At 42.7% G+C, this 15993-nt stretch overlaps 4 protein-coding genes across 4 annotated transcripts in view; 3 read left to right on the top strand and 1 right to left on the bottom strand.

The window, feature by feature from the left end:
• Positions 1 to 2694, top strand: part of dpp6a (dipeptidyl-peptidase 6a) — a 221606-nt gene extending 218912 nt beyond the window's left edge. Inside the window, 3 exon segments of the mRNA XM_031583767.2 lie at positions 51 to 138; positions 397 to 470; positions 2073 to 2694. Coding sequence (XP_031439627.1) covers positions 51 to 138; positions 397 to 470; positions 2073 to 2231 — 321 coding nt within the window. The 3' untranslated portion in view covers positions 2232 to 2694.
• A 1788-nt stretch (positions 2695 to 4482) lies between these two features.
• Positions 4483 to 9650, bottom strand: LOC105889405 (threonine synthase-like 1). Its single transcript, XM_012815241.2, has 2 exons — positions 9566 to 9650; positions 4483 to 9220 (listed from the first exon to the last, which is right to left on the bottom strand). The coding sequence occupies exon 2, from the start codon at positions 9198 to 9200 to the stop codon at positions 6972 to 6974; it is 2229 nt and encodes a 742-aa protein (XP_012670695.2). The 5' UTR covers positions 9201 to 9220; positions 9566 to 9650; the 3' UTR covers positions 4483 to 6971.
• A 239-nt stretch (positions 9651 to 9889) lies between these two features.
• enkur (enkurin, TRPC channel interacting protein) lies at positions 9890 to 12565 on the top strand. The gene is made up of 5 exons (XM_012815240.3): positions 9890 to 10087; positions 10352 to 10497; positions 10618 to 10853; positions 11045 to 11191; positions 12047 to 12565. The coding sequence occupies exons 1-5, from the start codon at positions 10008 to 10010 to the stop codon at positions 12218 to 12220; spliced, it is 783 nt and encodes a 260-aa protein (XP_012670694.2). The 5' UTR covers positions 9890 to 10007; the 3' UTR covers positions 12221 to 12565.
• Positions 12566 to 13383: 818 nt separating this feature from the next.
• The window catches only part of prtfdc1a (phosphoribosyl transferase domain containing 1a), a 15062-nt gene continuing 12452 nt past the window's right edge, over positions 13384 to 15993 (top strand). The window contains exons 1-3 of the mRNA XM_012815026.3: positions 13384 to 13502; positions 13845 to 13951; positions 14149 to 14332. Of these exons, the coding sequence (XP_012670480.1) occupies positions 13452 to 13502; positions 13845 to 13951; positions 14149 to 14332 (342 nt within the window). The 5' untranslated portion in view covers positions 13384 to 13451. The remainder of the gene's footprint in view (positions 13503 to 13844; positions 13952 to 14148; positions 14333 to 15993) is intronic.

The following is a 15993-nucleotide window of genomic DNA, read 5'->3' as shown; positions in this document are numbered from 1 at the left end:
TCCAGCAGATTTCGGTGTTGTTTAAAGATTTGTCTCTTTTCTCTCCCCAGATGGCTAGTCTGACGGAGCGTCCCAGCTCATACAGACCATCTATGTTCATTGATAAAAAGTTCCTCATAGTTCACCCCACAGCAGACGGTATGCTATCCCACCCCTCTTGCTCTTCCCAGATATCAGAGTACAGTACAAGGAAAATGGAAAAATAAATGTGATCACTCACTCTCTCACCAACTTCCCATCATTTTCTTTCTTTCTCTCTCACCTACCTATTCTCTGTATCTCTATCTCCCTCTATTTTCTGTTCTCTTTCTCTCTCTCTCTCTCTCTCTCTCTCTCTCTCTTTGTCTCTTACGCTCTCTATCACCCACTTGCAACTCTCTCTCTCTCTCTTTGCAGAAAAAGTCCATTTCCAGCACACAGCCAGATTCATCTCCCGGCTTATAAATGAAAAGGCAAACTACAGTCTACAGGTAAGTGCTGAGAGCGGCACGGCAGGGAGCAAAGAAGCTTCTGGAAGCAGCTGCCCCACCTGTAGACAGCCAAGCAGTATGCGGAATTCAATTGGCTCATTTCAGCTGTGTGATCCGTGCTGCGAGGCTACCTCTTTGAACCTGCTTCCCTGCTGCAAAGCCCTCTTTCCAAGAGGCTGAGGTCACTCTGCCTGTATGGGCTCGTCAACACCAGATGACAAGGGGAGAAAGGTGGAAGCAATTAGACGAAAGTGGAGAGAGAAGAGAGTGCAGTATATGTTTTTATATAGAGCCAACTAGTTCGGAATTTGAGAGAAAAGTTTTTTCTATGTAAATTAGGGATGTTGTGTTCCACAGGGTATCCGAGGTTCGCCTCCAAGAATGTAAAAGAGCCTATTTCTGGTCCATCAGCATCCTGTATAATTCCACATGGACCCATGAGGCCGCTGCATAGTATCGATACTATTAAGTTTGCATTGGAAGACCACACACATTTTAAGGTTGCTTACTTAATTTCAGCATCACAATTTCATGACTTTATGAGTCTGTCAGTAGCCCTGCTGTGAGTAAATATTTGTCGGAGGGGTTCGTGGCGGATGTGGGAGGTCTGTGAGGCTCGGGCTGAGAGGGAGCTCCCCTCTAATGTTGCGCCACTCTCGGCTGCAGTCGGCAGCAAAGGGATTACAGCAAACACAATGCCTTCATTTCACTTAAAGAGATTACAGAAGCATCTCTCAGGCACCATGCACTCACTGGGAGGCTAATCCCATTACGAGACACAATGCTACCCAATTCCCTTTTGCTGTATTGTGCTAATAGGCCCCACTTTCAAAATGCTGGCTGTTGAGTGACTCCGTCATAAATTACTGTGTAATCTTAATTGGTAAAATGGTTTGATGCTGTAAAAATGACAGCAAAAAAAAAAAACACATGGGATTTTCATGGTGGAGAGGAGAAGACCTTGAATTTAGAATGTAACTATCTTGAGATTATTTTGCTACAACTTTGTGGCATCTGTTCACTGTTCTCAAGAGATCAAAATGTTCTGCATTTACCCCTGCTATGATATAATGGATCTCATATTACAAAATGGCTGTCAGAGCTTAGTCTGAAATCTTAAAAAGTCAGGACATACGGTACATTTCCATTACCCTGCGCTTCTGAGCCATGGGCACTGACTGAACCAATGCATAATCCAGAGCTTCTAGACAATATCTAGCACATCATAAGCACAACAGTGATCCTAGTGTCAGGTCATCTATCCAGGCTCCAAAATGTCCAAGCCCGTTTCCTCTTACCAGTTTGATCATTCATTGTTGAAGCCACTTATGATGTCCTCCCACTCCACAGAAGGGCAAGCCAGTGGTTGTGGCTGATCCAGATTACTTGGGGTTGTGAATTAACCTGAACTAAAACAGAGATATGTGAAATCTTGTTTGAGGTCTTTCTTCAGGGTGTTTCTGTTGTTGTCTCTGGTGGTGGCAAGTCCCCAACCAATATCTCAAGGAATTTAGCATATTTTTTATGTATAACTAAATTTACACCTGCTGTCTTATCCTCATGGATATAATCTAAAAGCACTCCCATCCTCTGTCCCTACAGATCTACCCAGACGAAGGCCACTACATCCACAACGAGGCCACACGGCAGCACCTCAGCCAGTCGCTTGTCAACTTCTTTGAAGAGTGCTTCCGGCTACCGGAGAAGCTCTTTGAGGAGGAGGAGGAGGAGTTTGACGACGAGAGTGAGGATGATGGTTAGACTGCTGCCTCTGACCTTCGACCTATGCCCTCTGCCCTCCCTGCCCTACCCCTCCCTACTTCCCCATCCAAACCCAAGCACAAGAACCAGCCCGCCAGTTCTACGTATTATGCAACGCCACTGGATATTCATCTCATCCTTGTTTTGAATCGACACCACTTATCCACTTTGATTTTCACCCACTTTTATCTCCTCACTGTCTGGAATGACGTACCTGAAGCTGTCCCTCCCCCCTGTACAGTCGCTTGCCTCCCGGCACCCCGGCCCTCCTCCTTGCCAATCTTCTTCCCCCTCATCCCTCAGTGAACCACTAATGGACTCCTATGACAGCAGCAGCACCTCCCCTCCCCCCTTTTTCTGGAAACAATCTAAACTCAAGACAATGATCACCTTGGTGAGGTGAGGTGTGGCATCTGTCTGGGGTCACACCAGGCAGCTTTACAGCCCGGGGGGGGGGGGGGGGGGGGGGAGCTTGCCCCTTCGGGGAAAAAGGGGCAGTTCCTGCCCAGGCTCCAGCTCCAAATGAACATGCCACCCTCCCACAAACTGCAAGGGGGTCTTCTGGGGCTGACTCCCCGCAATAGTGTGCCCACGGACGGACAGCAGGGAACGAGGGACTTCATAGCACACTGGGTTTCCAGGCTGAATGTTCTGACTCGGAGAAGGGTTACAGAAATATCAAGAAACTGAAAGCGATATCAATGTATAGAAATCACAGTGGCATGATTGCATAAGCCCAAGTGATGGAAAGTGGATTAGTTAGAGCAAGATGCCTGCTGAGGATCTGGGGACGAGTTACAGGTGGTCATTGAGGAACAGGTGAGATTAGAGAGGTGGTTGCAGGCTGAGTAAATGGTATAGAAATGGTTTACCTGAGAAACTAAGAGCCTGAAGATTATTGGATGCTGATGTATTTTGATGGTTCTGTGGTTGGGTCTCTGGGAGAAGGTTATAGTAATTGATGGAAGTCAGATTAATACGGCTGACAAATTGTGCTATACAAAGGAAGATATGTTTGTTTTAGGAATCTGGCTTTGAGGTTTGTATTAAGGGATAATGATTTTGGCCGATTAGAATGATTTATTGGAAAGGTGAGGGAGGGGTCCTTTTGGAGGACTGAGCCAATTTTAGCAGCACATTTTGAACTTTGAGAGAAATTGGAGGAAAGGCATTGGAACAGATTTTGTGCAGAGTGTGTGTGTGTGTGTATCACCTACGATATTAACCTGACATCATGAGGACCTTTTACGTATTTGACTGTGCTTGTGTCTGTGGTTCCTACATTAAGATACACATGGGTGGTCAGTAACCTGTTTTTCTGTGCTCAACTTTGTCCCAATCTTGGAAACATTTTTGTGTAGCCTCAAGTGTGTATTTTAAAAGCTGTTGATTCATGTGTACATGTAAGTGAAATGGGGACAGGGGGAGGGGGGTTATAAAACATGTAAAAGGAAAATTAAGAAAAAAAGAATGTCAGAAAAGTGTGTCACTGAACCACACAGAGACCATGACGGTTCAAGACGACTGTTGTTTTGGTTTCATTTTGTTTTCACTGTGGTTTGTTCTGTTTTGTCTGGTTTGGTATTAATTCAGTGCTCCGGGAAGAGAAGCATTATTTAAACTAGTTTTAGTCACTGTGCCTTACTTCATATCTGAACAGCATCACACCAAGGAACTGCTTTTAAAATATACATTAATTTAGGACACAAAATTTTACCACAACCAAGTTTACACAACACTATATTGTCTCTATTCGCCAAAATCTTCAAAGATGCATGTTCAACAACTGTGTTATTTAAAAAAACAAAATAGATAACTTGTACAGACAACCCTTGTGCCATGCCAGTGACCATATCATGTCATTATTTTTTATTTTGATGCCACAAGTGTGGCATAAAATTTTTCCTTTCATTCAACCTTACCTCAAGTGTTGCATCCAGGCAGGCAAGTATGTGAGAGTACAAGACACTTTATAGAACTAATGTTTTGACATGTCCAAAAAAATGTACATAAGGTAAATGCTATTATGGAATACAAATGATTTTGAAAGAATATTATGTGTTACCACTGTGCAGAAGTCTCAGATTATATGCTTTGATGCAGGGAGGAAGAAAGAGATATCTTATTAGTGGATAGGTCATTTTTAAATAATCAAATGAAATAGTCATTCTCTGTGTCCCTCAAATTATGTTATCTATTTATGTATAAATATCAATCATTCCGTATTTGAATAAATCAATTCAGATTAGGATACATTTACATGGATGATCTTTATTATTATAAACATGCATTCAGATGCTACAAAAGTGATGTATGGGATCCACAAGGCATAGGCACTTATAGTTACATATACACCTGTTTAGGTTCTGTATTCTTTACACATTACTGGCCAAAGTCTGAACACTCTCTCAGAACCACATATACCACTGATCCATCTGAAACTTTTACACAGCACTGTATGATGTACAAAGAGTTTGCTATTGTAACTTTTCCATTGTGTGAAAGTTTTTGAGGCACACGTTCTTTTGTTTTCCCCTTTCATTTACAGATCTCTCTGAATGCCGTTGCAGTCATTGTGCATGTTGGCAGATCATCTGCAATCAGAAAACTATTTTCTAAGGAATAGTAGCATTCCTGCATAGTATTATTTGACCGCTTGAATGTCCCTCACAGATTGACACATCATTTACGGTAGTATTGTGGTGAGAGCGCAGAGTCTCGTCCTGGCTTGATGTATAAATGTGACTCCAATATCATTTTAGTCTCTTAATACTTGAGTGTTATCTGTACATAAAGCATTTTGGACATTATAATCTTTTGTTCTCCTGTTTCGTGGGTATCTGATGGGGGCAATTCAATCAGCCATGTTTGTTATGAACTTTACTATGCTGGATGATGAAAAACAAATCCATGGGACCATTACCAGTGATGGAGGGGTATCAGTTTAATTCCAAGTAACAAAGGGACTTTTATTTGGTCAAAGAAACCTTTAGATGTTTAAAACAAGAGGAAGTGGCATGGAGGAAAATGTCAAAATAAAGGTTATTTTATCATCCTAAACCAGTGTTTTTGATTCCATGATATCACTTATGATCACCCACTTTCTAAATGATTGTATCATGTTTGGTGCTACTTTCTTGTGTGGATTATTAATCCACAAACATGTTGATAGTAGCCTAATACCATAGTTTGTTAACTTGGATCAGCTTTAGAAATTATTATTCTGACTATTGTGGGTAGACATCCACTGATGTGTCTTGGGAGAGTTGCAGTTATCAACTAGACCAATGTGCTGTATGAAATTAAATTATAAGTACATGAAAATCACATAAGTGCATGGTTAATAAACAGACATATGACAATAAACATGAACAGACAACCTAGACATTATGTGTCTGCTTTCAGTCAGTTATGTGATTCACAGTTTGATCATTTGTGAAGCATGCAATTTACAGTAACAAACCATAAGATACACTTCCATTGATGTCAACGTAACTGGGCTACATCATCAGCCCTTGTGCTGTGAAACCGGGCTGGGGTGTGTTTCTCCAATAACGACTTGATGAACCACGGGGGTATTGACGCATCTTTGGCTGATATACCGACCTACACACCACTACACACTTGCTTCTCGAAACTGTAGTAGCTAGCCTACGTCGCAGATCTCCATTCCAGTCGTCATACCAGCATAGTATCAACAACGTTATGAATGACGTAATGCACCATTTAGCGGGTAAGAATTAGTCGTACACCTTTATTAGAGCAGCTTCATACTTAATAATTGTTGAGAATGAATAACTAACTTAGGCTGTGACAGGCTGTAATTACTATCAGCTACCTGCACATGCCCAGGTCAGTGGCTCCGTGGTAAGGAGATCCAGTGACAGGTTATTGGCTGACTTACTTTTTTATCTCAAAACAAACAATTAAAATCCTGGTGTTCCCCTTTTGGTAGGCTCTACATCTCCCAATGTTATTTCTCACAGATAAGCTGTTTGTAGTTATTTTAATGCCTCACAAGACGAATGAGTATTCATTTTATGATAAGAGAATTTCTCAGTTGGTGGGTGTTCAGGTAGGTACGGTAGGCCACTTGTCAAACTTACGCAATTAAAACGTTGCCAGCAAATATCCACGAACGACCCTTCAAACGACTGGTCCCGAGCAATAGTTCAAACCACCCAACTTTGACATCATGTTTGCGATTGATCGTTGAAGACTGCGACGGTGGTTAGACAAGGACGCTTTAGAGAAACGCACCCCTGAACGATTGAAGCAGGCATGGGTCCTCTGGTAGTACACTACTGCCATCTAGTGATTCATTTTTAAAGCCTTCAACAAGGACAAGGTTTGACTTCCATAGTGAGGTAGCTGCTGGTTCTGGGCAGTTTTTTTTTCTGGTGACTATTAAAGCTTTATAAATAGCATACATGCACTTTTAGTAAAATTTCACTTTTTATGAAAGCTAATTCCACCTTTTTTTAGCACGACTTCTTCATCACTGAGGATGGTCTCTGAGCGTCCGTTGCAAGGCAAGTAAGAAATGGTTCTATTTTTATCTACCACACTGAAATGTGGCTCATACTCACTGACTTAAGTAATGCTGTTAAATATATCAGCAGCCCTAAATAATAATCTACATAATAGTACTCAATGGTCAATTATAACCCATGTTCCCAGTTGTACAATCAATTGAGATAGGCACATACTGCCATCTGGTGGGTAGATTCTACCAAATGCTTACTGAACATTCAGAAATGAATCTTGTATCATGGTCTCAACTTCCTCTGTCAGCACATGGTAGTCAGCCTGGCACACTCTGTGAGGCTGGCTCCTGCTGTCTCTCAGGCACTGGACCAGGGCATTGTGCATCGGTGGCATGGTCCCCGCTGAACTGAGGCTGTCCAGCTGCTCCAGGGGCTCTCCAGGGATGCTCTCCTGCTGAAGGGCTGTCAGCACAGCTGGGGCAAATTTGCCGTAATGAGCGGTGGAGCAAATGACCATGGGAACGGAGTGGTCCTGAAGCCTGTCGGCCACCGCTTTAGCCACAGCAGTATGCGTGTCCATGACGTAGCCTGTCTGGGAATACACATCTCGAATGGTGGCTAGGCACTCCTCTTCAGAGCACCAGCCTGCCCGGACATCTTGATTTATCTTCTGACGTAGCTCGGCAGATACCTCAAAGTGCTGGTGTTTCTCCAGGCTGGTGAAGAGGTCTCTCACCAGGCCACTGTCTCCACCTGAGATGTGATAGATGAACCTCTCCAGGTTGGAAGACTTCAGGATGTCGATGGCCGGTGAATGGGAGAGCGTGAGTTTCCGGCCTCTGAGGTCGTACCGGCCCGTGTTGATGAAATCTGCCACAACGCAGTTGAGATTGGAGGCGCAGATGACCTTCCTGATGGGGATGCCCATTTGTTTGGCGTAAAGGGCTGACTGGGCATTGCCAAAGTTCCCCGTGGGAATACAAACATCAACAGGGTCCCCAAATGCCACCACACCGTCCCGGACCAGGTCCAGGTAAGCGGAGGCATGGTATACCACCTGAGGCAGCAGCCGAGCCCAGTTAATGGAGTTCGCCGTGCTCAAGACTGTAGCGTACTCCACAGCCAGGTGTCCCGTCATGCTGCCATCCCCAAACATCCTCTTGATGGCTCTCTGGCAGAAGTCAAAGTCCCTCATGACACTGACAGCCCTGGCGTTACCCTCTCTGATGCCAGTCATTTGCAGCTTCTGGATCTCACTTATGCCGTGCTCTGGGAAGAACACCAACACGCCCACCCTCTGTCGGGCGACGGCGTCCAGACTGCCGAAGCCACTGAGCACAGCGCTGCCGGTGTCGCCAGATGTGGCCACCAAGATGAGGTAGTTGCACATCTGGGGTAGGCAGTGGACAAACAGCTGGGGCATGAGCTGCAGAGCCAGGTCTTTGAACGACGCTGTGGGGCCGTGAAAGAGCTCCAGCACGTACTGGTTGTGCAAAAGGTGTCTGACTGGGGCGATGGCCTCGCTGGAGAAGTTGGCGCCGTAGGCCCGCTGGACCATGCGTTTGAGCTCCAGAGGGGACACGTCTGACGGGTGGATGCACTGCTCCAGAATGGCACGGGCTCTATCGGGGTAAGCCATCTTAGCCAGGCACTGCCATTGCCCGGGCTCCAGTTTGGGAAAGTGCCCCTTGGGTACGTAAAGCCCCCCGTCAGGAGCCAGTCCCTCCACAACAACGTCACTGAAGAACTTGGGTTCAACCTCTGATCTGCCCTCACCTGACACAATGCTCCTGGTTGAGGTGAATGTCTCTGAATCCGAGTCCTGATACCTGTGCAAAGCTCTGTGCACTTTCTCAGCCACTTCCGCTATGGTGTCCCCTATCCCACAGAGTACCCTACTGTCCAACCACCTCTCATAAAACTGTTTCCTGTACATTAGTATGTCCCTCATGGAAGTGCCATCTTCCTGGCCCACAATTCTGTTCACTTTCATTCTAGTGAGCCTCTGGATGATGTCGTCTGTGTCCACATCCAGGTATACCATCAGCCCATTCCTCTTCAGGTGCTGCATTGCCTCTGTGTGGAGTGGGTTGGAGCCAGTCAGTGAGATCACACTCCCAGAGACAGAGAAGTTGCACACGGCCTCACCCTCCTCCTCCAGGAACCGCTTTCCACCCACCTGGGAGAGTTTCTCTGCCACAGGCATGAGCCATGCTTTCTCTAGGACGTCATCGTCAATGTCAATGACGGGCATACACAGCCTTCGGGCAAGCAGTCGGCCCACAGTCGTCTTCCCCGCTCCCGGTGGACCCATTAAGATAATGTTCCTCTCTGGTGGTTGAGCAGTGCATGCGGCCAGCCATGCCGTTGTGTACAGAGAGCGGCAACTTGTGAGAGATCGTGCAGCAGACAGACTTCTGCATCTCAGTCTGCCAACATTCACGACCCCGTGGAAAATGCGGATTCTCTGTACTGCAATCATTTTTCAGTTTCCGACCTGGTCTGTAAAATATCGCACGTAAAACCAAATTAAGAAATAATCGCTACATTGACAGTAAACGAGCTGATATGTTAAGATGTCTCAAATGAATTGAAGAGTAATCTAAACGTATTATTTCATCCGACAGAGAAATCTGAGCCAACAACAATGTAGAAAAGTTCAAGAATTGGGAGCACTTGAGCTGGCTATCTAGCTGTTAGTTGTTAACCTACGGTGTACGGAAAAAGAAGGGAAGAGAAATGATCTGCCGTGACAATTCGACAACACTGTGTTTCTCCGATACAACAACTGTATGTGTTCATTGGTACAGCCACGTTGTGTTATGCAGCCAACTACAGCAACTGTACCTGATTTTGTTCAGTGAGCTTCCATGTGTTTCGTGTCAACAAATACACTCATGACGTAGCCTACTACGGGGCGAGAAAGGGATCAAAATTGGTATTCCGTTCCCATATGTATGCCTCGTTTGACCTTATATTGAGTACGAGTATATTTTAGTATAGACATTTAATCATGTTAAACAAAATAAGTAAACACATACATAATACACATTATATAGTCTATTAGCTATATTTATTAAAGTGATTAAAAAGTACGCTGGCATTGAAAAGGTATTGTTAAAACCTATCTTCTTCCGTTGCCAAGCAACAGTTGCTTGGAAACTGCTGTCAAACAAAACATTCCAATAGCTGTTTATTTGGATTAGTGAAGAGTCGAATCTTCATGTAACCAGAAGCTTTTTTAGTTACTGTGAGTGTGTCTTAGGACGTTCATTTGTAAACAAGCAACATGGCAGGTACGATGTACCCACCCGAAAGCATATACAACCTTATTCCCAGAGAGGAGGTTACATTTGAGAAACCACCCAGGTATGTGAACTGGCGTTACATTTTTCAATACCACGTTAGCTAATGTATCTATCATAGTAGCTAGCGTGGCTATGTTTACAACAGCTATGAACAACAGCTGGCTGAAAACCTGCAGCAAGAAGAACTGATTTTCTCTCAGATTTTCTATGGCTGCTCACGCCATGAAGACTGTAAATATGTAGATGTAGCCCAGTTAGCATATTATCATTATATCAATGACGTTCTGCGTTGTGATTCATAGACATCATTTTTTTTATCCTGAAGGTATATGTCAAAGTTCAGAGAACAAGTAAAGCTTGAGAAACAAGCAAACAAAGCATCAAACAAGACCATGGGTCCTGCAACGGTAGAGGTGCCTCTACCTGAGAAGTACCTCCTGAAGCGCTCAAAAGGGGCCAAAAGTACTGAAAGTAAGCACACTTTAGTCATCTTCCTCAATCTCCATACAGTAGGGCAGTCCTCATCCTGTTGCATCTAAGCTAGCTATGTTAAGCCTATGTTAGCTAAACTATTCTGTTTGATTTCCTCAGAGAAACCCGTTTTTGACTTTGTTGATGAGTTTAAACCACGAAAACCTCGTGTTCCACCAAAATCTGATAAACCTCTCATGGGCATCCACACAAGAAAGGACTTTGTGAAAACTAATGCCATTGAGAATATCATGGCCGTGCCTAAAAAACCACAGCCTATCTATGTTGATACCAAAAAGGGAGATAAGCACCCAATGGAGAACTCTGGCCTTGTCCCTAAGTACCTGAAGAAAAAGGTGTGTTCACTCAGATTATTCTGTGATTCTGCTGTGCTGTGTGTTTGTTGATGACATTTGTTCACTGAACACCATAAATGTCACTTTTTAACTCTATATAATAAAAAGTGTTCAATGGATTTGTCATAGCTTCAGCTGGACCTATGTTCTGTTCAAAGTAAATACAACTATTAAAAATGGTTTCTGTCTAGGACTATGGGGAAACACCAGAGTACCTGACGCAGAGGCGAGAGGAGGTGAAGAGGGCCCAAGAGGAGTATGATAATTATGTTCAGGAGTGCATGAAACAGGGAGCAATGAAGCAGCTCTCTGATGATGAACGGAAGGACATTCTGGAGGTAAACGGACCACGTATATCCTTTGTATATCATAATGTCTGCCTGTCTGGTCTGCCAGATTGTTCTTTTTTTTGTCCACCCATCTGTTTCAGTGTATATTGACTTATATACTCGCTCTCTCTTTCTTTCTGGCTCTCACTATATGATTCACTTTCCTCTATCCTTTAAAAATATGAATTAACAAAATTAGAGTAGTAACTGTAAAAAAAATAAAATGCACTCAAGCCTATGAGAAATGCCATAAGCAAGACTACTTATCTAAATAACTCTCTTTCCCATCCCCACCTCAAGCTGGGCACAAAATATGTGTTCAGCATTAGTATTACTGTTATCAGTATATTCTACAAGACAGATCCATATTTTTTACTAACATCTCATGTCAACTATAAATATACTTTGATGTAAATCACCTTGCATCACTCCCGAATATGCATGAAGATGATTGTATCTTTATTTCTATAGTCTGCAACTTATCTAGATTTCCTTCTACTGTAAGGGACAAATGCTGTTTTGAAGCTGCATACATAATTCATTATAACATCCATGGCCGTTCAGCCCATTCACAAGGGGACTGATAAATATTGAAGCAAACAGGGTGTACAGTGACAGCTGATCCGTATGACTAAAAAGAGCTCCACACTGACCACTGCAGCACCACTGCTGTGTTAGGCTATCGGTTGGCATTTTGACTTCAGATGATTCATTTAGGGTTGTGAACTATGATCCATCCTGAGAGTGTGGTTTCTGCTGATCCACATCTGATAATATGCCTCTTGTAATGAACTTTCCCAATCTGCTGGTATGTTTTATACTGGGAGTACTCCTTAGTCCTCATTATTTGGTGTCCTTACACAGGGTCTGAAGAACAACTGGGATGAGCTGCATCATCAGTACCAGGGCCTCTCCGTCGTCACAGACACCACTCCCAAGAAGCACCGCAAAGAGCGCATTGAGTTAGAGATGAAACAGCTGGAGCGAGACATCGACCTCATTGAGCGCTACAAGTCCATTTTCATCTCCAACAACTAGCACAAGAGACACTAGGGGTTAACCAGGAGGACTAAATAAGAGTGCTACTACCACGAAACCTGTTACTTTTTTGTCATTACTGTCATCTTTTCCTAATCCATTGTGTTTAAAATAAACTGATGACAAGTCTTTGCAATACGTGTGTACTGTATACCCAATCTTACAACCTTTAAACTCTCAATTCAACAGTGTAAGTATTACCAGAAATGTGTAAAGAGTCAGTCTGTGGCACCTTACATATATGATTGTATACAGTAGGGACAACCATTGGGTAATTTGGCTAACCATTTGAGGATGTAGTGAGTTTGAATAACCTAAACCAATTAAATGCCTCATAAAATCAGAGCATAAAGTATCATTGTTGATTGAAACGGAAAAGTACATATGAAGGGTTTCTTACAAATTAATATTACTACAAAGTTCTTAGGCAAAGAACATTATAAGGGCTCATCTCACAGACAAGGCTCTATGTCATCAGAAGGAATTCCACTCGAATAACTGAAGACAATTGTATGTAGTAAAGATGAATTGTCATTTGTACTTGCCATGAGGCATAAGAGAAAGAACATAAATTGCCATGTGGAAATGTTTTGTGTAGAGGCACGCCAGCCCATTATGCCTGAGGCTGAACATCCAGTATTTCATTAACTCTAAACTATATGTGTCCTTTCAGCCAGGAAGATTTACGCTGGCCGAAAGGATGCACACTCACAGGCTCCTGTCTAATAACTTCAGCATGACTCTGGCGCATGCTGTTCATTAACTCTGAATAGCCTTAGTAGGAGCAACTCTCTTCCACAAGCTTAGCCTCCTGCTAGTAGACCATATAATGATGCCCGTATATATAATACATACGAAATAAGTTATGCACCACTGACTTGAGATAAGACGAAGATTACGTAGAAATAGAATACATTCGAATTTCGAGTATATTATAATTTTTAAGTATAAAACAAACGTATAGATTGTCATTATGTCATGTAGTCCTATAGCCTACAGGATATCATGTTTTGAAATAGAATAGATTAACGTAATCTGACATTTAAATATCTAACATTTATTCAGGGGTGAAAAACTAAAAACGGTGATTTTTACTCAGACGAGGCTAAATTACATAGGCTACTGCCTGTTGCTCCACCTCCTTATCAGTGCTTTCTGTTGCAAGTGGTGGTCAAATTCACTCTCCAGTACTTTGGGCTCCAAGTCTGTCCTGAGAACCACGGATATCAACATGCCATACTTCGAAATGATCAGGAGTCCCAGAACAGACCAAGGGATTGTGGTAAACTTCACATATTCGCGTTCCTTGAAGTTTTGATGAATAATATATCGTGAGATAAGTAACCGAAAGGGAGATTAAGCTACTCCTGATATCTAAGATTTAATTTTAGCCTGCAGTGTATTTATTGTGCAATTCTCACGATCCTGTTAAACTGCTCCTGTTGGAATGGCCGTAGCCGTCATCTTTCGCTAGTTCTCCTAATTTCTGGTCGTAGATGCGATTGACGATTTTTATGGACTTAGTTCAAACACTCTGAAAGGATGGTCTACAAACTTGTCTACAAAGTCGTATCACTTGCTTATAACCAGTAAATACTGAAATGTTGTTCCAACTGTGGTGTAGATTGAAGATGAGTGGCCAGGCTACGACCTAAACCTTTTCACTTACCCTGAACATTACCGTGGAGACTTGGAGAACATCTACATTCCACACGGTGTCATCATGGACAGGTAATTGGACAGTTGGCCCTTGGCGACATTTATCTCCCCACCCCTCACACACACAAGAGAGAGAAAATGTAGTAATGTACACAGTGTGTCTCTCACTCTGTCTGTCTTCCTCTCTCTCACTCACTCACTCACACACACACACACACACACACTCAAAGCATAGGGCATTTAATCTGAGGTTAAATCTGTCTTTGTAGGACTGAATGCGTGGCAAGACTAGTGGTGGACGACACAGATGACAACTACATGGTGGTGCTGTGTGTCCTGAAGGGGGGCTACAAGTTCTGTGCTGACCTGGTGGAATGCATCAAGGCAGTGAGCCGCAACACCCCCAAACACATGACTGTGAGGGTGGAGTTCATCCGGCTCAAGAGCTACCTGGTAGGTGCACGGCTATTACAGTGCGTCATGGAGCCCTTTGACTTCGCCTCATCCACTCTGTTTTCCATTGAACTTTACATGCAATGTTTTTGAGATTTTTTAATTTAGCCCCTATGCATGTAGAGTTGACTGTTTTTGCTGTTGACTGTGGAACAATGACTAGTCTTCTTCTACCAACCGTGGTTTGAATTTGAATTTTAAATGTGTTTACCTTCGGACAAATGACTCTGCAGTTTGTAGCATCCAGAGCTCAACATACGTCTAGCAGTGCAGAAAGACACACACATATAGCCTCTTATTCATGGGATGCTGGTGGGGGGGAAATTAGCAGCTGAAGTCTCACAGGGATGTTAAAATACAAGTTTATCAATACATTACAACTGCTTCTGAATCAGAATCTATAGGATGTATAACATATCGGCTACAGAAATAGAAGGTGTATAGCATTTCTTTCTCTAGTTGTTGAACATAAGTAAACAATAGGCAACTGGTCTTGTATGCACTGCAGCACTTGCCAGTGCCTTCTAAGATGTGGTCATCATTTAGGCATTCATCACAAAGCATGGTGGGACTGGGAACAAATATACCTGAGAATCTAAAACACTACTGGCACTAGTAGTGGTTGATCCTTTACGCTCCCCATTAAGAGACCTAGCATAGCCTTACTTTGACTTTTCAAATGCTTTATTTCTGCTTGACCTGCTTACTTCTCTGTGTCATGTCTACAGTTTGTCATACAGGAAAACATTGGCAACAAATTCATACCAATTTTTGTGGTACCATAAAAAGTAATTGAAACACTTAGAAATGGCAAAAGGACTTCAGAGCTAATTGCATGCTAGAGTGATTAAGGATAATTAACTGGACTTGTGCAATGAAGCTGATATAATCCAAATGTACAGGAGAAGCCATGTTTGAGAGTTATACTATAATGCTCTATACAAATACAATGGCCTCACCTTAATGGATGTATTTTGTTTATATTATCAAGTCAGTTACCAAAGTTCTTTACTACTTATTACATCAGAATTTGAGGGAGTATGGGACAATAAATGCAAAGCCATTCATACTTCAAATCTGAACTTTTGTTTACAGACACTACAAAAACAAAAAAGTGAAAGTAAAGTCGCTTTATTTTTTCTTTGAAACAAAAAGGAATTATAAGTGAGTAAAATATCCTTTCGGATTGACCATGGTTCCTTAATTCACTGCTTTGAGACTATAAGGAAGTGTGCGTCAAACAACTACGTAATTTATGTTTTGTTTTGCGGTTGTTAGTTATTGTTAAAGTAAACATTTGGAGGAGTACCCTTTGACTCCCGTTGGAATGGGCTTCCATAAATGTTATTTATTGGTGTTTCTGGATGTGGTCCAGAGTTGTAATGTTGGTGTAGCTGCATCTTCCTGTTTTGCCCAACAGATGGCAATGTTGCCAAAGCTTAGATGTAACGCAAAAATGGCGGTCACATTTCAAAGTCATTTGCCCCTTGTATGCAAACCACCTATTGATAAGCAAATTGCCACTCAGTTGATCAATAGGTCTGTCATTATCTATGGATTACATATGGCAATTTAAATCGGGAGTGATATAGATGTTTCTTGTCATTGCATAGAGGTGACTATAAAGGTTGTGTAACATCCTTTAATTCAATTAAATGTTC

The sequence above is a fragment of the Clupea harengus genome, chromosome 17, assembly GCF_900700415.2.
Source record: "Clupea harengus chromosome 17, Ch_v2.0.2, whole genome shotgun sequence".
NCBI classification, from domain to species: domain Eukaryota; kingdom Metazoa; phylum Chordata; class Actinopteri; order Clupeiformes; family Clupeidae; genus Clupea; species Clupea harengus.
This window is presented reverse-complemented; position numbering and strand designations above follow the sequence as displayed.

Coding starts and splice junctions, on each gene's coding strand:
- LOC105889405 (XM_012815241.2), bottom strand. CDS start 9,200: ATGATTGCAGTACAGAGAATCCGCATTTTCCACGGGGTCGTGAATGTT.
- enkur (XM_012815240.3), top strand. CDS start 10,008: ATGGCAGGTACGATGTACCCACCCGAAAGCATATACAACCTTATTCCC. Junction 10,854..11,044: donor CTAAGTACCTGAAGAAAAAG/GTGTGTTCACTC, acceptor GTTTCTGTCTAG/GACTATGGGGAAACACCAGA. Junction 11,192..12,046: donor AACGGAAGGACATTCTGGAG/GTAAACGGACCA, acceptor GTCCTTACACAG/GGTCTGAAGAACAACTGGGA.